At 39.7% G+C, this 26,161-nt stretch overlaps 1 protein-coding gene across 5 annotated transcripts in view; it reads right to left on the bottom strand.

Annotated features, from left to right (window-relative positions):
- chd5 (chromodomain helicase DNA binding protein 5) overlaps window positions 1-26,161 on the bottom strand; it is a 61,598-nt gene that overhangs the window by 4,274 nt on the left and 31,163 nt on the right. For 2 of the 5 annotated variants that reach the window (XM_074663550.1, XM_074663797.1), the window contains exons 8-34: window positions 25,805-25,971; window positions 23,294-23,512; window positions 22,446-22,652; window positions 19,517-19,728; window positions 18,651-18,782; window positions 16,941-17,049; window positions 16,166-16,357; window positions 15,846-16,046; window positions 14,666-14,803; window positions 14,425-14,546; window positions 14,128-14,301; window positions 13,051-13,192; window positions 12,720-12,851; window positions 12,355-12,472; window positions 11,914-12,038; window positions 11,575-11,821; window positions 10,962-11,134; window positions 9,340-9,514; window positions 6,453-6,539; window positions 6,256-6,344; window positions 3,456-3,589; window positions 2,843-2,987; window positions 2,411-2,570; window positions 2,240-2,319; window positions 1,831-2,026; window positions 1,664-1,753; window positions 1,420-1,563 (exon numbers count right to left, since the gene is read on the bottom strand). In XM_074663550.1, coding sequence (XP_074519651.1) covers window positions 1,420-1,563; window positions 1,664-1,753; window positions 1,831-2,026; window positions 2,240-2,319; window positions 2,411-2,570; window positions 2,843-2,987; window positions 3,456-3,589; window positions 6,256-6,344; window positions 6,453-6,539; window positions 9,340-9,514; window positions 10,962-11,134; window positions 11,575-11,821; window positions 11,914-12,038; window positions 12,355-12,472; window positions 12,720-12,851; window positions 13,051-13,192; window positions 14,128-14,301; window positions 14,425-14,546; window positions 14,666-14,803; window positions 15,846-16,046; window positions 16,166-16,357; window positions 16,941-17,049; window positions 18,651-18,782; window positions 19,517-19,728; window positions 22,446-22,652; window positions 23,294-23,512; window positions 25,805-25,971 — 4,110 coding nt within the window. Of the gene's footprint in view, window positions 1-1,419; window positions 1,564-1,663; window positions 1,754-1,830; window positions 2,031-2,239; window positions 2,320-2,410; window positions 2,571-2,842; window positions 2,988-3,455; window positions 3,590-6,255; window positions 6,345-6,452; window positions 6,540-9,339; window positions 9,515-10,961; window positions 11,135-11,574; window positions 11,822-11,913; window positions 12,039-12,354; window positions 12,473-12,719; window positions 12,852-13,050; window positions 13,193-14,127; window positions 14,302-14,424; window positions 14,547-14,665; window positions 14,804-15,845; window positions 16,047-16,165; window positions 16,358-16,940; window positions 17,050-18,650; window positions 18,783-19,516; window positions 19,729-22,445; window positions 22,653-23,293; window positions 23,513-25,804; window positions 25,972-26,161 lie in introns of all 5 variants that reach the window. The other 3 variants (XM_074663467.1, XM_074663722.1, XM_074663641.1) reach the window with 2 other exon arrangements.

The following is a 26,161-nucleotide window of genomic DNA, read 5'->3' as shown; positions in this document are numbered from 1 at the left end:
TAAACAACAGGAAAAAGATTAAGACCACTAAAAAAAACTAACTGTATGTTAGGGATAAGTTGGCCAGTGTTTATCGGATCCTGTCATGGTGAATTCAGTGTGAAGGGGTCTCCCCACTCAACCAGTCCTGTAACTCTCCCAATGCACAGACTTTACGTTTTTTTTTTCAAGTTGTGGATACCTGTTTTCCTCAATTTGACCCAGCTAACTGGAAAATAATTTGAAATTTTATCAAGTGTTTTTGTCATATTTTCAGCAGAAAATGTCTTTTAAGACCTAATTTAAGCCACATTAACCTGACCAGTCCAGAAAAATGTCTTGTTTCAAGTTATTTAAAGACAAAAATTAGGTCAGAATTGCTTGTAACAATTAAGAAAATCTGCCAATGGAACAAGAGAAAAGTTACTTGTATTAAGACATCATTTTAGCTTTAAGAAAATTTTTGAGTAAGTTTTTCTTGTTCCATTGGCAGATTTATTTTACTTGTTACAAGCAATTCAGACCTCGTTTTTGTCTTTAAATAACCTGAAACAAGACATTTTGCTGGACTGATTGGTTGGACATGGCTCATATCAAATGGTTTGACCAATAGGAATCAAGTATTTTACACAGCTAAGTGATGAGGAATAAAACCTCTTTAAAAGAGGGAACCAGACTTTACTGAAGACCTCCAGTTCTGAGGTTTTTACACTGACTCCCTGTTTGTCAAAGGAAAGAATTTAAAACAATCCTGTTGGTTGGATAAGGGACAAAATATATCAATGATCTTCTAGTCCAGTATGAACCATCAAGATCACTCAGGTCATCTGGAACAGGTCTGCCTTCAGTCCCAAGAGTTAGAAACAATCATGGAGAAGCAGCAATCCGCTTCTATGCTCCAAATATCTGGAACGGACTGCCAGAAAATATCAGGTCTGCTTAAAATCCAGGTTATAGAGTCGCCTTTTTACAGCTGCCTTTTATTGGAGTATTTTGACAATTTTTTTTTTTTTTTTTTTTTTTTTAACTGCACAACTCTGCAACTCTGTGACTTTTATGCTTATATCTTAAAATCGGTTTAAACCTTCTTTTTCAACTTTATTTTGTTTTCATTGTATCTTGTTTTTTACCTGCTTTTGAATTGAATTTTGTTTTTTATATATATATATTTTCTCTGTAAAGCACTTTTTATTGCCTTGGTGAAATGTGCTACATAAATAAACTTGCCTTGCTCAAAGTCAATATTTTGTTCTTTATTCAGAAAAAGGCAGCGAGCTGACTGCTAGGTGTTCATATTGATGAAGATATTTCACAGCAGCTGGGACGAGCTGTTTGTTGTAAATAAATTCTGAATACAGAAGCACGAGGTGATGGTTTCAGGGGTAGCCATGTGCATCATAAATTTCTCTGCTTTGGTATTGAAAATGACGCATTTCCCACCTGTAAAACCTCCATCAGCGATGTTAAACATGAACTTGGCTTTGTATCCATTTTTCTCCTCTTTCCTGCTCTCGTCCAGCTCATCCAGAGTGTCTTTGTCTCCGTTCAGTCGACCTTCCAAGGTGTCTTCACTCTTCAAATCATCTGCAAAAGTGACAAGATTTACAAAGTTGAAAATTACTGTAAGTGTAACGGATCAGAGAAACTCCAGAATTTCATTCAGTTCATGGAGTCTTAGTATTACCTGGCTTATTTTCCTTGTCTTCAGTTTTGACTAGAGGAGAATCAGTATCAGTTTTGTCTGATGACTTTTCTGTTTCTTTGCAGGGCTCCGCTGTCCAGAACAAAAAGAAACATGAAACATTGTCCACCAAACTTTGCAGAGACACAAAGTTTGCATGCAGCACTCACCTTTAGGAGACGTCTGACTGGACGGCGGCTCTGCCTGTTTTGAAGCAGACTCTTTTTGGCTGGCAGATGGCTCCATCTTAGCGCCTGGTGACTCGGTTCTGTCCCTCTCGTCTCCTGTTTTCTCCTCAGAGCTGGCCTTGCTCTCCTCACTGTCAGCCGCCTTCTCGGGTGCAGGTGCTACCTCTGAGCTGGATGTCTGCAGAGGGGAAAAAAGAATGGACAGGGCAGCAGGAGGAGAAAGAGGGAAGTTGGCAGAGGGAAGAGACAAGTTAAAAGGTGTGCAAGTTTGACAGACGGATCAGCTGGGGATTATGAGTGGTTCAAGTGTTGTGAACCAAGAGAAGATGGACAAGACAATAAAGGAGAGTAAAATGAAAGTGATGGATAGGGGAAGAAAAGAAGGACCCACCTCCTGCTCTGACGGTTTCTTGCCATCTTGCTCCGTGGTCTCTTTGTCCTCTGCTGAACCCAGCAGAGACTCAGGCTTCTCTACAATCCGCAAAACAGGAAGTCAAACTTTAAGAAACTCTCTTTTGGGCATTAAGCTTTTCTAAGACCAGAGCAGACACTATGTCCTGACCTGGAGGGACAGGAGTGCCGGGCTGTGTGGCGATGGGACTGGCTGGCACAGGAGTGTTTGGATCAGATGAGACGCTCTCAGTGAGTTTCTTCAGCTCCATGCCGATGGGAATCAGATCTGGAGAGCTCAGCTTCCCATTTACATGTTCAAACTCCTGCACCTGTGAACAAGAGGCAGAAGAATTCAAACCTTTCAAAAAGACTGATCTCACATACAGAATGAGGACTACTTGTTAACTGCTCTAATTCTTAATTCCACATTCAAGTAAATACTTAAACACAAGAGTTTTTAAAAACAGTATGATTTTAAGAACAGAAAGATTTCTTAATTGTTCTTTTTGCTCAGTCTGAGCGCCTCGACCTACTTTCACTAATCTCACTGCGCTACAGCAGAAAAATCGTTTTCCAGAGTCAAGAATCTCGTCTTTTTCACCTTTTTCCTAACGAGGGACATGACACCGATCCTGGTGAGAACATGCTGACGAGACAGTCCTTCACGTGGGACTCCGTCAGCAAAGGTTTCTGCTCCGTCTGCCCCTGGCTCACACAGGTGTCTCATGAACAGAGAAACGTAAGCCCTGGAGACAAAAAGAATGTAGAGGTACATGTGAGAGGGGGATTACAAGCACTAGCAGCAGATTTCAAAAAGCAGCAGGAGGAGAAGCACTTTTGCCGATAGTGTGCACATGGAAAGAATACAAAGTGAAGTAGAAGTACTGACAGAATAGTAACCAGTGGCTCAACAGCTCTCATATTTGTTGAAGTAATTGTACTTGAATGCAGAATTTTCACCTTTGAAATATCAAACACAACTCAGGGCTTTCTGCATCTTAATGTTTATGTAATCTCTCGCTCCAGTGTTTTTCTAAAACAAAGTAACCCTGAAATTGACCAACCTTTGAGTGTTTTTGCACCTTGCCCCTGGCCAACAAATTAAACATGAGGACTGAAGGAAATGGCCAACAGCTAGCTCTTAACAGGATCACACGCAGCCCTCAGGTAAAACACTGCACTGTGAATTAAACAGCTTCAGTGTTAGCACGTACCTGAACTCACGCTCGCTCTTCCCTCTCAGGTCTCTGACCAGCCAGTGGGAGTTAAAAGCGTCCTGAGGAGGCATCCCCCAGCGCATGATGGCGTTGAGGAAGGCTTTCCTCTGGCGAGCGTTGAACCCGAGCACCTTGTGATGAGAAGAAGGAAGGGCAGAATGAGAGGGGAAAACAACGTAATACAGTGCACAAGTTGCCTAATTTCTCCCCTCAAAGATGGTCAAAAGCTCGATGAAGGTTGAGAAAAGAGACAGTAAATTCATGATTTGATTTAGCCCTCTTCCTCGATTTTTTTTTCTTTAATTTATATATATTGGTAACCCCTGAAGGAAGACTGGAGAATCTGTTGGTCTCAGTTTACTAGTCACATGTAAAAACCAGCGCTGGTGCTCACCTCCCTTGACCTTGGACAGAAAGAGCACACACATAGAGTAAATCTCACCCTTATCTCCTGGGCTGAAAAAAACAACGCCCAAGACATAGAGTTGGTCGTCTATGCAACCATCTGCTATGAGCCAAAAATGGAAACATATATGCGCCAACAAACACACACACACATCTCTTCAGAAAAGGTGTTATAGTATGTGTGTGATTTCTCAGATGTGTATCTAGAAAGAAGAAAGAAAAGAGGAGGGAGAAGGGGGGACGAGGGTCAACCAGGCTGTTGTTGTTTTTAGCGGTAGAATGACCTTGGCTTTGCACAGTGGAAACATCTACACTCAAACTTGTGAAACAAACTGTGTAAATATAAAACATTGTGAAGCAAACCGTGACATTACACAAAAACTTATAGTTTACACAGACTATAATATACATTTAAGAATATAACAATATAGTTTCTCTGCCATTTTATAATCTGACCCTTTACAACAGTCAAACTAAAGTATGAGTTGAGTTAATTACACAGCATGGTGCAGCTTAAAATGTTTTTTTAGGGGCAGTTTCATTAATGTGCACACATTGAAAAAGGTTTGTTTTCTCTTCATAATTTCATTAACAAAGGTAAACTTTCAGATATTTTCAATTAACTGGATCCAAAGTAAACATTTCAGGCCTTTTTTCTTGTTTGCATAAGTTTGCTCACTCGTTAAAATCACATAATTCAGTCTCTTAAAGCTATGGTCTAAGATCTGAAACCCAGTTTGGCTGATGAGACACATTTGAAAAATGCAGCCCGCCCCCCCTGACTCACCCCTCCCCTCTGTGTTCCAAGATCCCGCCCCCCAGCTCGTATCGCCCTACCTTGTCTCCCAACAACACGCCTTCTCCGACAGAGCAAGAAGCCAGCCGGCAGAAAATGTAACAGACATGACCGTCATCCTCCTTCTAACACACGATGGTAGCTTTTTCAGTTGTACCGGCGCGATCAAAACCATGAATTAGCCAGCGAAGCCGGTCTGGCGTTGCCACTGCCAGCTGATCAGAGCAGAGCCGACTGTGGGCGAGGCTTTACCTTTCTCTGCATGTCTTCACCAGCTTAGTTTACAATGCTAAAGATGCGTGGCTAACTTATGCCAAAATCTATTGACAACGCCTATCTGTTCTGACCAGCAGCGTTCATTCAGCAGCCAGTATAGGCACAGACAAACCAGAGTTATTCAGCTGACATCCCCCACTGTGGTAAACAAAGTCTTCTCCGGCTCGCTGGCGCTTCAATAGCTGAGCAGCTAGCTGACGTGAGAGGGGAAGTGGGGAAGGATGAGGTGGGACCATGGGCGAGACGGTGCAGAGCAGAGGAGACAGGGGGTTGGATGGACTCGCTCACAAACCCGAAATGAGGGGGACGGCGGTTCAGATTGGTCAATCATTATGCATTTGTTTTGCAGCAGATGTACTGAATGGATTCTTTTGTTCTTTTTGCTTTTTATATTGCGTAGCTTGGACCATTGGACCATAATGGCCTCATAAACTGTGTTATTAATAATTACCAAGCTTCCAAATCAAAGACCATAGATTTAAGTTATAAGAATATTTTCAAAGGTTGCTTATAAAAGGGTTTAGAATATAGCTTTGTTGTCAGTCAACCTTTACTGGATGCAAGGATACTTTGACAGCAGCCTTTAGCTCATGGACAAAGTCTAACTGGAATTCAGGTCAGGTGAATTGGCTGGTTAAACCAGAGCAGTAATATCATGATCAACAAGTTGTTTAGGAGAAGTTTTGGTGCTGTGGGCAGGTGCCAGGACCTGCTGGAAAAGTAAATCAGCATCTCCGCACAGCTTGTCAGCAGATGGAAGCATGAAGTGCCCTGGTTGACTCTGGGCTATAAAAAAACACTGGACCAACAACAGCAGATGGTATGGCAAGTCCTCACAGACCATAGAAAATTCACCCTGGACTTCTACATAAGGGTCAACATAATACCAGCAAAAGTCCACCATGTCTCATCTCACGTAATGTTTTGTGTTGAACTAAATTTTAGGAGTGTAGCTTGTCATTCACTTTATTTAAGCAGACTTGTGGTTCATGTCAGTATTCAGAGGATTTTCTTGTAGTTCTCCTTTAGTCTTGATTGAAACTGGGGACAGCTGAATTTCACAACCCCTGCTGTATTTTTCTGATGTAGAAAAGAGTTCATGTACATTCTGTGAATGTTTTAACTGGTATGTAGACAATTTGGAAAACTATCTCTGGTGCTGTTTTCTAAAACAAGTGTTTCAACATCGCATAAAAACAGAAAACATTTCTGAGCTGCTGCATTTCGTGACACTGTTGTACCTGATAAAGGGGCCTATGTGTGTGGGCATAAGATTTCAGCACAAGAGTGTGTAAAAGATCTAAAATGTGCACCTCTTACCTCGATACTGCCTCCAACTCGTGCCAGTAACGGCGGCAAAGGTTTGTCTTTCTCGCCTCTCAGCTGCCGACGAGATTGTCTGCGTCCACCTGCCAAAACAAAAAATGACTGCACTTAGATACTTGACGCTGCTCGAGAGCACTTAGTGTTATCGATTACCTCTGCTGAGCATGAGGATAAAAGTTTTTCCCACTTACCTTCAGGCCTCTCCTCGAAATCTTCGTCCTCGTCCTCGGACCCCACGGAGTACTCCGACTGATTGTCTGAAAGATCATCCTGCCATTCTGAGCCACACATCAGAGAAACAGTACATTGCATTCTGTTGGTGGCCACCTGAGGGCGCCATGGCACTGCAGATTACTACAGACCACTACTGCTGGGCATGCACTACTACTACTACTACTGGCTGTACCTCTCCTCTGAGCGAGGTGAGAGTTAAATCACTTTAAAACTTAGAGAGTACTCTACACTGTGATGAGCTCTGAAGTCTTCATGCTGTCAGAGTCAAAAAATGTTGAACTTTGGCTTTTAGGAAGTGAAGCCACTCTTTAAAGTAAGACTACAGGATATATGTGACTTTAATAGACACGGAAACTCTTAACTGTTTGACACAAGTGCTTTAAAACCCAGTGTGAGACTGAATGAATGTACGAGGTACAAGAGCGCTTTGGGCCGGTGAAACACACTCTGTGGCAGATTTAATGGAGGTTAACAGCTCCATTTGAAACTCTCAAAAAGGGTTTTTAAAAAAGGGTCATCAGTGTTTATGTCTCGTCTGTCCTGAATTGATGCACCTAAATTGGTTTCAGTTGCGATAATGTCATCTTACTAATGAATCTGTGTGTGAACAGGAAGCTTGAACAGCTCTGTGCTGTAATTAAACAGGATCTGATTGAGTTATTAGCTTCTTAGGTATCACAGATTATCACAGTTTTCATTGCTTCATTTACATCTCTGAAAAATGACTTCCTGAGTGTAAATTTGGTGCCAACTTGACTGCCAATGTGGCTCATGGGGTCGCTGCGCCACAGCTTGAGCACAACACATGCCCCCATCTCAGGCCTGCAGTTCTACAGTATAAATAACCCACCAGTAAATCAGGTTTCAACTAGGGCTGAACAATCAATCAAATTGAAACCAAGATTACAATATAATAGAACGCAATTTTCAAATCGCATAGGCTACTATTTAAAAAAATGAATACATAAAAATTTTACAAGTAAACATACCTGGAGGAAATATAACAACTTGTATTGGTTCTTCCTGAAATCCTGCTAAAGTCAGTATGCTGGTTTTTCTGGTGAAAGAGCCATACCCTTTGTTCACTTTATTCTGTATGGTTTGTTACTCTTTCTGACATCTTTAGGTCAGTAAAATTTCACTGTGTTCCTTTTTCTTTTCCAATTAAAAAGTACAGGAAAAAAAATATTTTGACAGTATCTTTTATTATGTCGGTCATACTATAGAAAAACGTATCGCTTGTGTTTGGCGAAAAAAAAAAAGACAACTGCATGCTAAATCGCAATCGTAATATTGGTCCAAAAAATTGCAATTAGATTATTCTTCGAAATTGTTCAGCCCTAGTTTCAATTAGTGAGGGTGATGTTGTTTTACTGTGTGGTTAACTAACTGCACACATTATGGGCAGAGACACAATGTGCTAGGTATGTCCTTATCAGCATTTTTTGCCCCGATCCCGATTATTTAATATTGAGTATCTGCCGATACCGAGTCCCGATCCGATTTATGGGTTTGGAAATAATTTTTGCTGGAGAAGTGAGAAAGTGAAGCAGCACTGTCTTTTTGTTTTGTGTGTTAACAATGTTAAATAATAATAAAAAATGATAGTTAAAGCTCATTAAGTCTGTTTCGCGTAGTTCAGCTAGTTTTGAGGTCAAAACCCTCTAGATCCCAAACCCGTCAGCGGAATTAAAATACCACTTATTTTCAAATGACTGGCATTTACAAGCCATTTGTCCAATCCAAAAACTGAAAACTCTAGGGTAATCGATTCTCAAGTTCTGAGGGTACCTGAATGTATCACATACAAAGCTGGAAACATGTCCTCACATGACGAAGAAGAGGGAGAATCGGCGCTTGGTTTTACTGATGTGTTGGCATTCGGCAGCAATTTTGGCTTTATGACAGCTAACGTGAATGATAGGTTGAGAGGATTGGCTAGAATTCCAAATCACTGATACTTTAATAAATGCAAAAAACAGCCCGATCCAGTAGGGATCGGGATCGGGACATCCCTACATCCCTACTTTGTGCCAATAGAAACTGAATTCAAATACATACTTTATTTTAAATTTGAAAAGGCAACTTTAAAAAGCTGCAGTGAAAAAAACATTAATTTGAAATTGAATTTAATATTTTGAAACTGAATTTGCTTTCAAATTGTACTTTTTTTGAAACTGCTTTTAAAAACTGTGCGTTCAGTTTCTTATAGCACATACCTTAGACCCATAACAATCTGGACTTAAACCCACCAAAGAGTGTGTCACACCAGTCTTGTGTTATTATTGTTAACCAGAGACGGGGCAGTCACCTAAGTGAATCCTTTTTTCTTTACATAAAAATATTGCTTTCATAAAAAAAATGAACATAAATCAGAAACTACTCTAGGAATGTGTTGGAACAAATGAAGTGTTAATCTTCAACATGGTCTTTGAGCAGTGCTTTTTCTAACTCTAAACAAAAGAGTTAGTCTTGGCCGCAGCAGTTGTGCAGCCTGCAGGAAAATCATTTGGTAAAGCAAAGAAACAGATCGGCTCAATAAAACCAACTTGTAACCACTGGTGTTGGTAACTTGAATAATGTCGCCTTCTTATTAGAAATTTGCTGCAGGCTTGCCAGCTACTTGTCTGTTAGCCAGCTGTTCTGCCAGTGCCTAAGAAGCAAAAATCTGCCACTCAAAGGCTGTTGCTTGTTTCTGCTCAGGTTTAAATAAAGATTGGGACGGATGAGACATTAAAAGTGTCATAAAACAAAAATCTTAACTCAAATGTCTGATAATGTTAAAGATTAACACTTCAGAGATGAGTGGAAATGAAAACACTTGTGGTTGTTGACAGGGCCTACCTTGGTCCTCCTGGGTAGTGTCGTTGTAGTTGACCTGCTTTCTGATCCGCTTGCCTTTCCCCAGGTTGCGAGCCAGGTCCTCCTGCTGCTGCTCGTAATGATGGCGGAGGAGTTTCTCCCAGTAGTCTGGATCCACGTTCTCCTCCTGCTTGATGATTTCTCGCTCCACCTCCTCCTGAAGAGACACAAGAGGGCAAAGTGATGGTGAACACCCTCTACAGATGCACTCATGCTGCCAGTTTAAAGTGCTTTTTAGAGTAGTTTGTCCCTTATGTGCTACAGTAGAAACATGATTTTGTCAGTGTCTGTGTGTAAGGAGACCTGTTCCTTATGTAGATATAAAAGGTTAGCGGCAAAACAAAAACAAAATGATTTTTATTTTCAAGTGATAAGACATGATGTAAATACTAGGGATGCACGATATTAACAGATATCTGCCAACACTCCAAATTCTGCCAGTACAATAAACCAATAAAATAATGAGCTGAAGCTGCAGATATTTTTTGCAGTTTTTTTGTGATTTTGTGATTTTGTTTACACAGTTCAGATTGAGTGGTCCCATATTTGGCTCCTGTTTCAAGTTAAACTAGGATTTAAGCAGCAGTCTGTAAGATACATATATCTGACTACTTTTGATACATCTACCATTTAACAAAGTAAACCATTTTATTCAATTTGGGTTTAATTGCTTTACAGTTTTACTTCTCATGTGTTCCCAGTGAACAGAGGTTATGTTTACTGACCATCAATAATGAAATTGGCCAAATTTGCCCTGGTTGTGAGTAATGTTGGTTTTCTCAGGAGCATCATCCAGCTTTCAAGTAGGATTTATCTTTTTGATTTTTTTCGTTTGAAAGCAATCATCATAAATAAATATACAGTTTCAAGAGTATATTTTTCCTATTTTGCAAAAAGAATGAATAATTTATAACAAATGTGATAAGAGTATGCACCATAATACAATATGCAACTTCCAATACAGAAGACAGTTGATGATCTCTGAGATTATGTGCACAGAAAAAATATTGTCGGATATCGGCAAAAAATCCAATATCGTGTATTCCTAGTAAATACATTAACATTATATTCTGTTTCTAGCCAGTTTATTCAGCTAAATGACACAAATTATGGTGTACTGCACCTTTAACTGTAGAACTGTGCTGTGTGCACTGACCCAACAAAGGGGTCGACCTTACCAGGACTCCTTTTGGCTACGCAGTTAGCTAAAGAGGCTAAGTGTCAACAGTATGTGATGCTACAGAGATTTCGTTCAATACCATGTCAAATTGTTCCTCAAAAAGTAGAAATGTTCCTTTAAACTGGGAGGAAGGAAATAAGAAAAAGCAAGCAATATTTTCAGATTATGTTTCCTTAACATCAGACAGTTTCTCCAAAAAATGACCAACCCTTCCCTGGAATTACATCCAACAAAATGGTCATGCTCTGGGATTTTCTTTGGAAACTTCTTTTCAGTACGACCATCAGCTAAACTGAATTAAACTGTGTCTTGATGTCCTCTGAGGATAATCAAAGAGTAAGATAAAAATCAATCACACAGCAGAATCTCAAACAGCCCACTCATCCGTTCTCCATCAGGCTGATGAGCGTGTTCAAACCCTCACCTCTCCGTCCTCCTCCTTCACCACGTACTGAGCCACCTTGAAGGAGCTCAGGTACTCGTTCATGTTCTGGATCTCCGTGTCTTCGGTGGCGTCTTGGCTGCGGTCCAGCAGTTTGGAAATGGCGTCGTCATCGTAATGGATCACGTTGCCCTCCTCGCCGTCTTTGTTGTCTCCTGTGTGATGAGAAGTGACTTAAAGGACGGCTTTTTAAGTCTACAGAGAAAATTTTTTTCTCTGCCTAAAGCTTTGACATTTAAAGAACTGGATTCAAAGAAAGCTTTTGAAATGATTACATGGATTCAGTGGTATTTTGGATCTTTCAGTGGTTTCATTTCCTCCATCCGTCACCACTTTGAGGATTACTTTGTGAGTATTTGACTTTTAAAAAAACGAGGAGGATTTTTAAAACAGCAACGGACAGCTTTCTTAAGAAGTCACGGCCATTCCTCCACTCTGATCTCACTGAAATTGCAGATCGGTTTGGTTGTCAATTATCAGCCTGGAACTCCAATAAAGATTCTTCTTTTTAATTAGTTTGGGATGATAAAGCAAACAGCAAAAACACCAGAAGTAAGACTCATCAACAAGAGGAACTTCTGATGTTTGATCATACCCATGGTTCGCGCTGCCTCCATCTCATCTTTGAAAAGCTCCTCTGTGCCAAACTTGAGAATATCATCCAGTTCTTGTTTGGACATGGAGCCCGTCTTGGAACCGAGTCCAGGCCGCACAACCAAATGTGTTAGCATCATCTTCCTCTTCGCCACCTGAGTGATTCTTTCCTCCACTGAGCCTCGAGTCACAAAACGGTAAATCATCACCTTCTTGTTCTGGCCGATCCGGTGGGCTCTGCTGAACGCCTGAGGGCAGAAAAGATGGAATAGTTACAGCGCCTCAGAGCTACAACAAACACATACAAGTGTTTACGTGAAGGTTTTTAAAAAAGCAGAACCTGGATGTCATTGTGAGGATTCCAGTCCGAGTCGTAGATGATCACAGTGTCTGCACTCGCAAGGTTGATGCCGAGACCTCCAGCTCGTGTTGAAAGCAGGAAGCAGAACTGTTGAGCACCCGGTGCTGTGACACAAACATAAGGAGAGGTCATTTTGTGTGTGAAAAGAAGAGACAAAGTGAAAGAAACCTCTGAGACGTGAAAGATGAGTTTCTAATCTAAGAAGCGTGAGAAATCTTGCTTTTTATTTTAGAGAGTGGTGGACTTGTGAAATGATAAATTCAAATATTTTTAAGCTAAGGTGCCCTTGCATTGTTGACGTCTCTAAAATCATTTTAAAAGTAACAAAAGAAAAGAAAAAGAGAAGTGGGGAAGTCTGCCAAGAAGGGAAAATGCACCCACATAAGGTCACACAGATAGATTTAGGATTATCAAACTCACCATTGAAGCGGTCAATGGCCTCCTGCCTCAGGCCTCCTGTAATCCCTCCATCGATGCGCTCATATTTATAACCCTCAAACTCCAAGAAGTCCTCCAGCAGATCCAACATCTTTGTCATCTGTCAAAACAGAGTTTCTGTCACTCAGATGAAGCTTAATGAAACTGTTAATGAAAAAAACAGAAAAGCCTGTATTTTTCTCTCTAATGATTTTTGATTGGACGTCTGGAACATCAGAAAACTTCGCACCCACGGCTGACATTGATATTGGCATCGCTAAATACGAACAGGATTTTTCAGATTTCCATAGCCAACAATCAATGAGAGCTATGGCTCGCAGCCCAGACAGATCTTATTGAACTGATACCTGAGAGAAGATGAGGACTCTGTGTCCTTCATCTTTCAGTTTCTTCAGCATTTTCTGAAGCAGCGTCAGTTTTCCTGAGGACTTTACCAGCAGGTTACCATCATACGAACCGTTGGGTAAGACGGGAGCTTCCTGCAAAGACAGAAATCAAATCCAGGCATTGATTAAAGAAACATGACATACTTAAATGACAGGATTTCTATGAGAAGCCGTGATTTACAACTTAAAACAAATATCCTTCAATTCATCAGGATTCAACTTGACAATCTAAAAATGTTGGACTCATGAATGAAATCAAATGTTTTACTTTGTCAAACATGTTGTGCCTTACCACAGCAGCCACGGGGAACAGGTAGGGATGGTTGCAGCACTTCTTCAAGTCCATCATTATGTTGAGCAGGGACACTTGGTTCCCTCCACCTTTGGAGTTCAGGGCCTCAAAGTTCCGCGTCAAGATAAACTTGTAATATTTCCTGCAGGGATCAGAAGTTTTATGACACTTAAGGCGGGTACAAACTACAGGATAATTGGGCTAATTTTTGTCCCGATCTTCCCCTTACGATCAAAGCCAGCAAAGGCCAGATTGTCTGATGACATCACGTGTGATTTTCCTGTGGTTTGGGGTGTGTTGAGAGTGATTTTTTCTGGTCGGAGCCGCTCGGAAAGCCTCCGATTCAGTGATCGTAGATAATGAGCATGTTTGATATTTGCGACTAAAAATCCTGTAGTGTGTGGGGCGCACTGAGAGGAGCTGAGCAGGTACAGCGTGTAATGTCACGTGTACAGGAGCAAAGCCAATCAAGACGTAAGCTGACTCAGCTGACTGACCGAATAGGACGTAAGAAATCTATCTGTAATACTTAAAACAACTTTACTCACCTCCAACTCGCATTGTTATTCAAACAGTCCATATCCCTGCCGTCTCCACAACCTTTTCCATAATCTCTTTTCTTTTGTGTTTTTTTCGAAATTCTAGAGGCTGAACACAAACATCTTTGCTTTATCCCGTACGTCAGTCATGTTTATTTACACCGAAGTCCCGTTTTACTACGCAAGATTTAGAATATTGAGCGTGAAGGAGCTGAAGCTCTGCTAAAGAATCTGTTAGTGTGTGGTGTCCTCAGAGTGCAGACCACACACTGTAAGATCAGGAGAGAGAAATCTTGTGCGATCTGTCTTTTGTTATCATCAATTGTGTGTTCTCTAAATGTGTGAAGTTTTGGAGAATCCTGTAATGTGTACCAGCCTTTAGCAGATTCAAAATCAATGTCTTGAACTCAAAGTTTTAGCTTGAAAGTGATGAGTAAGGCTATAAATCATATGATGACATTTGTTATGTGTTTACTCAATTGGTCTAGTCTAAGATTTCATCTCCTAATATTGCTTTTTCTTGTATCTCTAAGCTTACTTCTGCATGGGGCTGAGCTCCACTCTGACAATCAGTTCTGTCTTTGCAGGCATGTTTTTGAACACGTCAGCCTTCAGCCTCCTGAGCATGTGAGGGCCGAGCAGGTCGTGGAGCTTCTTGATCTGATCTTCCTTTGAGATATCAGCAAACTCCTCCAGGAAGCCTTCCAGGTTGCTGCACAGAAAAGGACAAACCAAATAAAGATGTGAGGTAAAGTGGAGAATTTTTTGCAAGATGTGTCAGTCTATGAGAACAGAAATGGGGGTTGAAGATAAATATAGGAAAGGAAGGACTTACTTGAAGCGCTCTGGGGTGAGGAAGTTAAGCAGGTGGAACAGCTCCTCCAGATTGTTCTGAAGAGGAGTCCCAGTGAGCAGCAGCTTATAGTAGATCTTATACCCGTTGAGAATTCTGAAAAACTAGAGGGGACACATCAAAATATGAAAACGTGTAATGTCTGCCTGTGTTACAGCTATTTCCAGTTACATTTTACCCCAAACTGCCTCGCTAACAGTAAATGTCAGATATGCTGGTTTACCTTTGACTGGTTGTTCTTCAGTCTGTGGGCCTCGTCCACCACTAGGCAGGCCCACGTGATGGAGCCCAGAATGGCTTGATCAATCGTGATGAGCTCATAGGATGTCAGCAGCACGTGAAACTTGATAGGAGTATCTTTCTGTAGAGTGGAGTCAGGGAATAACATGTGGGAAATGTACGATGAGTTGAACAATTTAGATGTGGGTCATGTGATGATGGAAAAGATTTGATGTGCTACAGATTTTTGAGGATGTCAACCACAAAATCCATCGTTGAAGAGGTTTGCGTCTGTTGACAGTGCTTATGGTTATGGTTGGTACAATACTCCTCTGCACCTCCACTGCAGCAGATGGCGCCGAAGAGCTACTCTGCTGTATGTTGCCCATAAAATATATAGTAAATATAATCTAAAAGAATTCTTAAAATATTTTATTCCTAAACTTGATGATGTGGGTTTTGATGTTGTAAACATCAGTGTTTTTTTCTCCGTTCTTGGGTCACTTAGTTTAAAATCATATTACGTTTAATTTTTACAATGCAGTAGACTGCTAAAATAACAGTCATAGTCGAGTTTTGCGCAACATTAGACTTTTATGAGTAACACTGGTTACACCAAGTGACATTTATCAGTTTTACCCAATATTTTTTTGCAACAATAGTTAAATGTCACAGTAGTTTAAGTGACAAACTTGATGCACTTTATGTTTTCAAGGTAAGTGTATGAATGAAACCCTGTGTCCGACTTTTATTATTTCAAACACAACAAAATAGAAAAGTTGTTTTGAATCACATAGTTAACTGTGTAGAAGTTTGCAAGATATCGCAATATTGTGATATCGCGATATTATCGTATCATGACCCAAGTATCGTGATGGGTATTGTATCTTGAGGTTCCTGTCAATTATCAACTCACATTGTATCGCTTTGATCATGAAGTATCAAATAGCCTACCTTAATGTATCCTATCCCCTACTATCAAATTGTGTTAAATTGTTTCATACTGATTGTCTAATATCTTATCATATAGCATAGTAAAGGGTAGTATAGCACACTATATTGTGCTAACTGTATTGATGGTATCTCATTAATCATCACATTATCCGTGTGTTTTCATGTTTCATCATATCAAATCAAATAAAACCCTTCCTCTGGTGTGTGATCGTTCACTAAACAGGACAAACCTTCATCCGAAACACTTTGCGCCCAGTCTTCACTGGACTTTCTTCAAAGGTGAACTCATTCTCCCTGATGATTGCTCGGCTGTCTTTGTCTCCGGTGTAAGTCACTACGTAGAAATCTGGAGCCCACATCTCAAACTCCCTCTCCCAGTTAATGATGGTGGAGAGGGGCGCACTCACCAAAAAGGGCCCCTTAGAGTGACCCTTGGAGAGACAGAGGGAGGGAAGAGAAAAATCATAATGAAGCGACTTTCACCTCACAGGAAGAAGTCGAACAGAACTTTTCTTTAGGATTAACAGAAGAGAAAACGATCAGCCCTCACCTCTTTGTAGAGTGAGTATAGGAACACTATGGTCTGCACAGTCTTTCCCAGACCCATCTCATCAGCCAGGATGGTATCTGTGCCCTGCGCCCAGGAGAACCTTAACCAGTTCAGCCCCTCCAGCTGGTAAGGGTGCAATGTTCCCCCAGTGGCGTTAATGTACCATGGCTGGTGCTCAAACTTAATCGTTGGCTGTTTGGATGGGAGTACAGAAGTAATGTTAGGGCACTGTTTAAGTGCTATCATCATGATTTTTTGCATCACTGAGCCTGACTTAAATAAAAAAAAAAAACACACAAACCGCATTAGAGTCTAAGTAGAGCACCTTTATCATGCTAAGTGATGATAATTAGTGGCTTCACACCAACAGAGCTGCTCAGAGATGTGTGATAATATCGGCACATCATCTGAATCAGCTGATAACCACTTTAAAATCCAATATTGGGATTGGCCCCAAATTAACTTTCCTGATAATATGACAGGCGGATAAGATGGTGCTGATAGGTTGATGCTCACGCAGTGCGAGCCATGGACTGCTCTGAATGTGTAATGGCATTCATTTTAACATTTACATTTGTGTTTTATGTTTGCATCTGAACAGGGATATCAGTGCATTAGTTCCAAGAGGAAAAGATTGATTCTCTTTTTAATACAGTATTTACAATTTAAAAGTAATAAAATAAGAGAAATCAGACTTCCCTAGTGCTGCAGCAGAGAGCAGCCAATAACAGCACAGACCGTTATGAACCAAGAGAAGTTATGAAACCAAACGTACATCTATGATGGGAGCGTCTGGAGGGACTTCTCTCTTCTGATGATCCTCCTTGATTTTCTTTCCTTTTCTAACCACCAGGGGGCGTTGGTCTTCCCCGAGTATCTGCTCCCTGAAAAAAAGGAAAAATTGCAGGAACATGGTGAACCAAACATCTCAATCAGAAGCATCACAGTCATGTAGAGAGAGGGAAGAGGATGGACACAAGAAAGATTGCATCCTTACTCCTTAAAATCTAAAAATATCCTCAAAATATTAACTGAGAATATGTTCAAACAAGTTGTAAATCCTTTTAAATTAAACATCTGAGACTTTTTGTGCAAGAAACACAACTCAACATGAGAAAAGCGCTATAAATATTCAAAATTAGGATGTTACCATCAAACTTCATGATGTTACCTAAGATGGAAAATTTAATTATATTTGATTAACAAAGGATAAAAATAGTAGAGGTGTGAAAAAATATACGTATGGCAACATAAAGTGATACTTTGACCTCTGATACAAAATATAGATATTTCAACTCTTAATATTGATAATATTATATTATTATTATTATATTATTGATAATATTTTTTTTTTTTTGCACTTTCTATACTCTTTCTTACTTTTGTTTTCTTAAATGCTGCGGTGACTCCTGAATTTCCCCTCGGGGATAAATAAAGTATTTTCTATTCTATTCTATTCTATTCTATTGCTATTTTTATAAAAAGAAAAATGTATACTTTAGAAAAGTTGGGAGTTAAATTACAACTATGCACCTCCACTGCAGTGGATGGCGCAGAAGAGTTATTCAGCTGTATGCTGCCCATAGACTGTATAATACAGAATGCATTCAAAAAATTTTATTCCATAAACCTGATAATATGGGTTTTGATGCCTTAAATATCAATGGTGTCTCTCTATTTTGGAGTCAGTTGGTTTAAATTTACTTTAATTTCAACTTTTGATAGTGTAGTAGACTTCTAAAATCATGTTTTCAAGTTGAGCATGTGTATGTAACACTGCATTTGATTTGCAATTAGGGATGGGTACCAAAACAGGTACTTTTATAGGTAAGTACCAAGTAAAAGTACCAAGGTAAAACCAAAAGGTACCATGTTTAGGTACCTAAATGCATCCTTGTGACTGTGAGGAAGTGGAAGAGTAGGCAATTTTCCATCCTAGACATGAACACAGCATTGCAAGGTTATATATTGAAGAATAAATATATCAAATTGAAAAACTTTCATACTTTATCAGTAAAAAAATGATATTTTTTACCACATAAACACAAAAAAGTACCAAAAATTGGTACCATTAAGTACTGCTGCTGATTTCCAAGTACCGGGCATTGATACCGTATCTTTTCAAATGTGAAAGGTACCCATCCTGTACCCATCCCTAATCACAATATCAAAATACTGTGATACCATGATACCATCTTATTGTGACCCAAGTATCGTGATGCATATCGTATCGTGAGGTCCTTGTCAATACTTACCCCTAAAAAATAGATGGGTAATGATACAAGAATGACAATACACAGAACAATTTGGTGCTTTAAAAAAAACAAACAAACAGAGGAGCTGAAATTTGACGGCACATGAGTGAAATTAGGAGACAAATTTTGGGTAACATACCAATGAGTTTTCATATTCTTTGAAAGAACTTTGCGGTCTGATTTCTATAAACAGTGTGTTCACTAGCTTTAAGGTGAAGTTGAAAGCGAACCTGTGGTCCCAGTAACAAGCTTTATGACTGTCATATTCAGGGACATCGAAGTCATCCACCTCCCAGGTGCACTGGTCGTAGGGCAGGTCTCTCCACTTGATCAGGTAATGGACGTCTCCGTCTTTATCAAAACTGGATGAAAGGAAACAAACAGAGCACAGTACGTGAGAGAGGCTGATCAAAAACACATTTTTTGCTGAAGAAGGTTAAAGTTTGTTGACATAAATGAATTCCCATGCGTCCAGAAAAATAACAAAGATAAGAAATCAATTGGTAAGATTGAAGCAAAGTCCCTTGAAGCCCCTTGAATTTGAACATTTTAGTGGATAACTTGTTCAATTGACAAATTTTGTGCCGTATCACAAAGAACTGGAACACGGTGAGCAACAGTTTGTGGTGGGTTACTGCTGCTTCACACCTTATGATATGAAGCCATATCTCTAAAACACATCAATCCAGCAATGTCTAACAAAAAATGCTGCTTAATAAACTTATCGAGAAATCCAACTTTAACTGAAAAAGGAGCAACATGCTCAAATATTAACTCTGAATCTGTCTTAAATAATTATGCATATAAAAAAAGTTGGAAATATCATGGGAACAGAACCCTGCTGCTCCTTTTGGAGGGAGAAACAGTCACCCTGTCTCGTGCTTTAAACTTGCCGTTCTTTTTCTTTACACTCTGCAGGCACCTCTCATGCTTGAACATGCTGTGATGTAGGAATAATCTCCATGAATAAAGTGATAAGTAGACAAAGTGGAAGGCAAGATGACAGCCAGCACAAACCGAACTGAGCTCCAGCTTAAAATCAGAAGTCTTAAAAGTGTTCCCTGATGTAAGACTTGGTGTAAGTGTGAGCAGCCACCTGTGGTTGACTATCCTGTGTATCACCATCCACTCCGGTTTGATGCCGTAGCGGTAGAAGCGTTCCTCCATCACAGCGTACTGAGGGTCTTTGCTCTTCCTCTTCTCGCTGTTGAGCTCCTCCTCTCCCGAGCCGTAGTCGTACGGCGGAGGCTCGTCCATGTCGTTTTTCCGCTGGTAGTTCCGATACATGACCGTGTGGTAGAGCTCCAGCTGTGCGAAAACAATCAATTCTGCTCAGTTTCACTCAGCAACACCTCTGGCTTCTCTTACAACATATAATCTCTCAGCGGTATTGTGACAAATTTAATCAAGGAGTTCAAGATCCTGATAAGATTTAATGAGGAGAAGGTGGATGCAAAATGAATTAAAGCTGTCGTGTTTCTAAACAAGCAATTGTTTAGACATCAGTAAATTAAACGTCTGCTCAGTGTGAGGCCACTGAATGCTTATTGCTCGCTAATGTAGTTTGCATTGTTTGACATGCATAACAAAATGCACTCATAGACAAACATTTCTTCAGGGCTGAGGGCCTAATAGCATTTGTGTTTGTTGTTTTTGTTCTCCTTTAACAAAGAAGTCCCAAACAGTTCCTCCTCTTCCTGACAAGCTGTTCATTTCAGACTGGACCTACTTTCTGGTTTTCACATCACTATTATCAAGTCTATAGATTTTTCTGTAAAATTTTTGTTGAATTATTTTGTTCAGAAATCATAAGTATATAAGATTTAGCAGCAGTTGCTGAGGAAGGTTCATGGAGTTAGACTTTAAATTTTTCAAACATAGAGCAGTTCAAGGAAAAAATACACAAACCTGATTCTTAAAAGATACAAGGATCTGACACTATAAAGGTTACAAGAGGGTGATACCATTTTTGTTCTTTTCTCATTTATCGAGTTTTCTCTTTATTACAGTTTGTTTTAATATGTTGTTAGTATTTGGTATATTTTGCTTCTGCTTTTTTTGGAAGTGTGTAAATTGAATTATTGATTACTAATGTAAGGTGAAGGGGTGAGACTAAATAATTTTTGACTCCCTCTCACTTGTCTTGAACGTGCAAATATTTTATATGGCTCCTTGGTTGTTGGTTTTTTTTTTGTTTGTTTGTTTGTTTGTTTGATGTTGTTGATGTTGTTTTATTTTATTTTATTTATTTATTTATTTATTTATGGGGGGGGGGGGTCTGTTTACTTTTGTTGAAGCATTGGTTTTCTTCTGTTTGAATATTTGCTCATATCCAAAGAAAGAAAGAAAGAAAGGAAGAATGAAAAAAAAAAGGAAAAGAAAGAAAAAAAGGAAAGTAAAAAGAAAAAGACAAGAAAGAAAGGAAAAATAAAATGAAGAAAGAAATAAAGAAAGAAAAAATAAAAGAGAAAAAAAATAAAAGGAAAAAAAGAAAGAAAGAAAAAGAAAAAAAAGAAAAAAAAGAAAAGAAAGAAAGAAAGAAGGAAAGAAAGAAAGAAAAATAAAAGAAAGAAAGAAAGAAAGAAAAAAAAAAAGAAAGAAAGAAAGAAAGAAAGAAAGAAAGAAAGAAAGAAAAATAAAAGAAAGAAAGAAAAATAAAAGAAAGAAAGAAAGAAAGAAAGAAAGAAAGAAAGAAAGAAAGAAAGAAAGAAAGAAAGAAAGAAAGAAAGAAAGAAACAAACAAACAAACAAAAAGAAAGAAAAGGACGGAAAACTGAGGTTAGTGTGGCAGTAGTGGGATGTTGAAGCTTAGAGTTAAATACTTTATTGTTAGAGGAACTACAAGTGTGTGGGCAGGTTGTTAAAAGTAGTTCAGTGCAGTTTAAACAAATCAGTTCTTAGTTCAAATTTTTCAGTTTAAAACATTTAAAAAGGAGGGATTTATGTCTTGCACCCCATGAGGTTTGCCCCCAAGTAGGTGGTCCACGTTTACATCCAACATATGGCCTTTCTCCGCATGTCACTCCCCACTCTTACCCTATTTCCTGCTCAATCCACTACAAGAAAACACTACCAGATATAAATGACCACCTCTGAAAAACACTGAAAGCTGATTTTAAAAATGAACATTTCTACCTGGTGACCAGATGTCCCCAGGGATTCAGCTTAGTGAATTTTTAGTTGCATCTTTTATAAATTGCTGCAAAAAATAATGTATTGGATGGCATCACAATATATGGCATTAGACTTATAAGCCCAAACCTCAAAAGGATGTAAATCCAAGATGTTCTTTGTATAGGAATACATGCAGTCTTAATAATCAAAGAAACTTTACAAGGCTTTCTCCGAATGTTTTGATTTGATTTTTGTCTTCAACCCTTCATCAGGTAGTCAAAAGATCTGATGTGAATGTGTTGTATGACCGTTTTTTTTAGCCACTGCCTTTAAAAAAGTCTGTGCATGCCGTTTCACTGCCAATAGTGCCCCATATTTATGATTATTGTAAGGAAGAATAACGTCTTGGCATGTAAAGGGTGTCGTTTGCCTATCTTGGTAAACCACTGGTACAGGAAGGACCCACTTGATAGCATAAGTGATGTGCTCTCACTGCCGCCCATCCAGTTCTAAGGGCACTGTGTGTGGGAGATCCACAATGGCCTAAACAATCTTTATTTGGAGGAACATGCTGGGTTCTGTAGGCTGAGCACAGAGCAGAAGGGGTACCAGGCTAAAGTCTCCGTATTCATTTGTACAATGAATCAGTTCTTCTGTTACATTGGCTCCAAACAGGAAAGGCTCCAAACTGTCTGTTTAAAGAAATAAAAGGCTTAAAATGGCTCTGATCTCATCTATTTTTTCTTTCTATTTTTGTTTCTTCAGTTTAAAATTCTGCTTTTTCAGAATGTTTTATGTGTTTTGAAATCACCTTTGGGTTTGATCCTCAAATGAGCCATAAACTGTTTATTCACAGTCACTTCTGTGTTTTTGGACACTTTTGTTTTCAGGTGTTCTATTTGTCCTCTCACCTGCAGTTCGCTGACCCAGGAGCAGTGCCAGTAGGAGAGACCGGCCCACTTCACGAAGAACTCCCTCTCTGGGTGACCTTTGAGCGGAGGCTTCGTCAGCGGGTCGTTTGGTTTCCCGTCAGGACCTGCAGGCAGCTCAGCCGGCAACGGGGGCTCTCCCCAAGTCCAGTGCAGGATCTTCTGGACTTTACCTTTAAGAGGAGGACACTGACAGAGGAAGAGGTGTGTGAGGTAGATGCAGGAGTCTTTACTTTGTTTCACAGCAATAACGCATAAAAAGTTAAGTGGGGGTTTAGTGCCAGACAAAAGCTTTAAATTGGGTTGTCTCCACCTCATTAAGAGCCACCCACAGAGTCTTTCTTCACATTAATACGGAGAGTAATTAAATCATTAAAAGGCTAATTGGTTAGCTCAAACAGGAAACGAGAAACGAGTGTGAGGAACTACACAAACTAAAAAAAAAAGATTTACACCAGAAATACAGTTCATCTTTACAACCTCACAGACCAACAGAGGAGTTTTAGCCCCAGGCTTTAGGAAAATGAAATGAAAGATTTTTCTGTTTCCATTTTGCTAAATGTCTAAACCACTTTTGATTTCTCTTTCAAATCACTGCCACATTATTCCAGACATTTGACTGCATCCAAAGCATTTTCACTTCATAAATGAAACCTTTATAAGAAAGTCTCGGCTTGATAAGTTCAGAGGATTCATTTGATGAACAGTATCTCTTTTTAAACCAAAATCTTTGTGCAGTTTGTTTTGTGATGCACTTTTAAAAGAATGAAGAAACATGTAGAGGAGCATGTTGTGCTCTATGTAGAAACTGTCTGTAAGCGTGAGCTCACCATGCAGCGTGGACACAGCCACTCCCCGTTGGGTATCTCGGGCAGGGGCGGGTTGAGGCAGTGGATGTGGTATGAAGACGGACAGGTGTCACAACACAGCAGCTCCCCTCCATCTTTACACACTCTGCAGAACTCCATGTGGTCGTCCTCTTCCTCACCTGCTGGCTCTTCCTCTTCTTCCTCGTCATCCTTAGCCTCCCACTGGATGCCCTCTTTTTCCTGGAGGAAACAGGGAAACAGGGACGTGGCAGAGGGCCAAAAGGGTCATATTTAGATTGACAGCTAAAATTTTTCAAATCAAACTTCTTCCTGCTGAGTTTTTTTCAACCATTTTATGAAGCAATCATTAATTTTAGTCTGGACATAAGAAGCTAAATATCTGAAAGCTAAGACTGCAGTAGTGATTTGAGGAACAAAAAGAAAACCTTTTCTACCCCAGTAAATGAAAATATGAACCCTGGTTTTCAAAGTTTCCATCCCACTTTTTCTGTCAACTTAAAAAAAGGTGTATTAGATATTTCATTTTGGAAGGTTAGGAGATTGCAGCTTGTGGTGCATCATGAAACTTCAGGTTCCTGTACTCGATATTTTAAAGGAACACAACATTAAATTTACTCCAATACCACACTGGATGTGTGGCTTGTAGTTTAGGAGTCAGGACTCCTCATTCATCCACTAAATAACCCTAGAGCAACCCTATTCAATTAGCATCCCGGGGGCCACATGAGGCCCAAAAGCAACCCCCCGAGTGGCCTGAAAGCAGCTGCCAAGTGACTGGGATTTGGGTCCAATGAGAAAAACATCTTTTACTTATTCAGACAAATTCTTAGAAAAATTATTACAACTATTGACAGCCACACCTATCATAACCCAGCAACTAACCCACAATGCATTGTGTCATTGTGTCATTGAGCAGGAGTGTCTGAAAAGTTAACATTAGCAGTCCAACATAGGTGAAAATAGCATGTCTCTTTCTACCCTTCAACAAAAAATCAGGAAGGAAAATTGTCAGTTTAATCCTACGTGGACCTGAAAGTGTTTATTTACTTTGCCACCAAGTCAAAACCAATGTATTTGCTCTGCACCGAGTGTGTTGCAGTGCTGAAAGTTTATAATGTCCAAAGACACCACGCTGAAAAACATGTCGTGTATCGGACAAACTGTCCTGAGGGATCTTGCGAGGGGGCGGCTAAAATCAAGAGTTTGATTGCGTCTTACAAACAGAGCAGTACTACAATAAAGCAGAATTTGCATAGTTCAGGAGAGGACCACAGCAGCTTGACTCTGCTGCTAAAAATGTGTGGCCCAGCTCCTGTCCTTAGTCTGAAAATTCAGCCCGATCAAATTTCGAATTTCGAGTTGAATAGCCCTCCCCTAGAGGGTGAGAAAATGATACTTTTTAACACAAAACTTTTTTCAGTCTTTGGATTGTGAGCTTTATCTGTTTTCTTTGTTGCATGTGAAGTATTATTATTAAAGTCTCTTGAACCTTGGTCTCAAACTAAGAACTAATTCAGTCTCAAATGTCACTAACAAATAAATTACTGCACAAGTTTGGATAATTTTTTATGATCAAATTCAAATGTACAGATCATGAAAATCTGCAGATATTTCATTACAATACAGTCGAGACAGATCACAGATGGGGACTCGAGTTTGTGATTCTGAAACGAGTTGCTCCTAAGTCAGATGCACAGAGACTTTAGACTTGATTTGTACTCGTGCTCAAAAGACTTCAGACTCGACTCTGACTTGTGTTTTAGCACTTGTGAACAATCTTTTTTTTTTCTTTCTTGGCATATTAAGATTGAGAAAACTGATGAGCTTAATGTGATGCCTTCCTTTCTTATGATAACCATAGTAACCACTTTACGCATTGGTTGTGTGTACAACGGATTATGACCATGGCTGCTGCGCCATTTGTCATTACATTTGGTTACAAAAACTCCAAACAGGACAACACCAACAAAAGGAGAGCTGACTGCAAAGTCTGCAGGATCCGGATCAAAGATGCTGGATCCGCCACATCAAATATTATCAGGCACCAGAAAACTCACCTGGATAGGATCATATAACAAACAACTAAACAGTACTGACACTGTATGCATATAGATAGGAATGATAATAATACAATTAATGCTTTGAATGCTTTTGGTAGATATAGCTGTGCAGTATTCTTAGTAGACTGGATAGAGGCAGATGACAAAAGCTCATAGGACTTATTTTTTTAGAGACTTAAGACTTGACCTAGACTCCTGATCTAAGACTGAAGACCCCACAAAGACTTGGGACCTGACTTGGACTTGCAAAAAAAGGTTTGTTAACATCTCTGAGACAGGTATACAAAGATGTAAAAAAAATTCTGATGTGTGCTTGAGCTTTCTGAGTAGGACAGATCTAAAAAAGTATAAATTATATAAACTATAACACTAAATGAAGTGCAGCCTGTGATTGTACAGCTTTTATATAAAACTTCACAAAGATATTTATTTCTCAAACTGCTCTGCTTACACAGTGTGGACAGCTCCATTTGCCCTCCGGAGCCTTCTCCAGCTCGGGATCCAGACACACCAGGTGGTACGCTCGGGGACAGGTGTCACACAGGATGATCTCCCCTCCCTGCTGGCAGACCTCACAGTAATCCTGGTGGTCTGTCTCATAACCATCTCCGTCTTCCTCTGGAGAAGTTAAAAAAAGAGGTAAACGTGGTAAATTCCATTTACAGAAACTTGAGTTTTAATGCAACATTGTAAGATATAAACTATTTACACATTACAAAGAATGGGCTGTAAATATTATGAGGACAATCACTGCTGAGAAGGAGCATCTGCCTCTGGGAAACATCCCCAAAACAAATAAAAATCTCAA

Source organism: Halichoeres trimaculatus, unplaced genomic scaffold, assembly GCF_033239565.1.
Source record: "Halichoeres trimaculatus isolate MK-OKI-2021-1 unplaced genomic scaffold, fHalTri1.1 fHalTri1_scaffold_1, whole genome shotgun sequence".
Lineage (NCBI taxonomy): Eukaryota > Metazoa > Chordata > Actinopteri > Labriformes > Labridae > Halichoeres > Halichoeres trimaculatus.
This window is presented reverse-complemented; position numbering and strand designations above follow the sequence as displayed.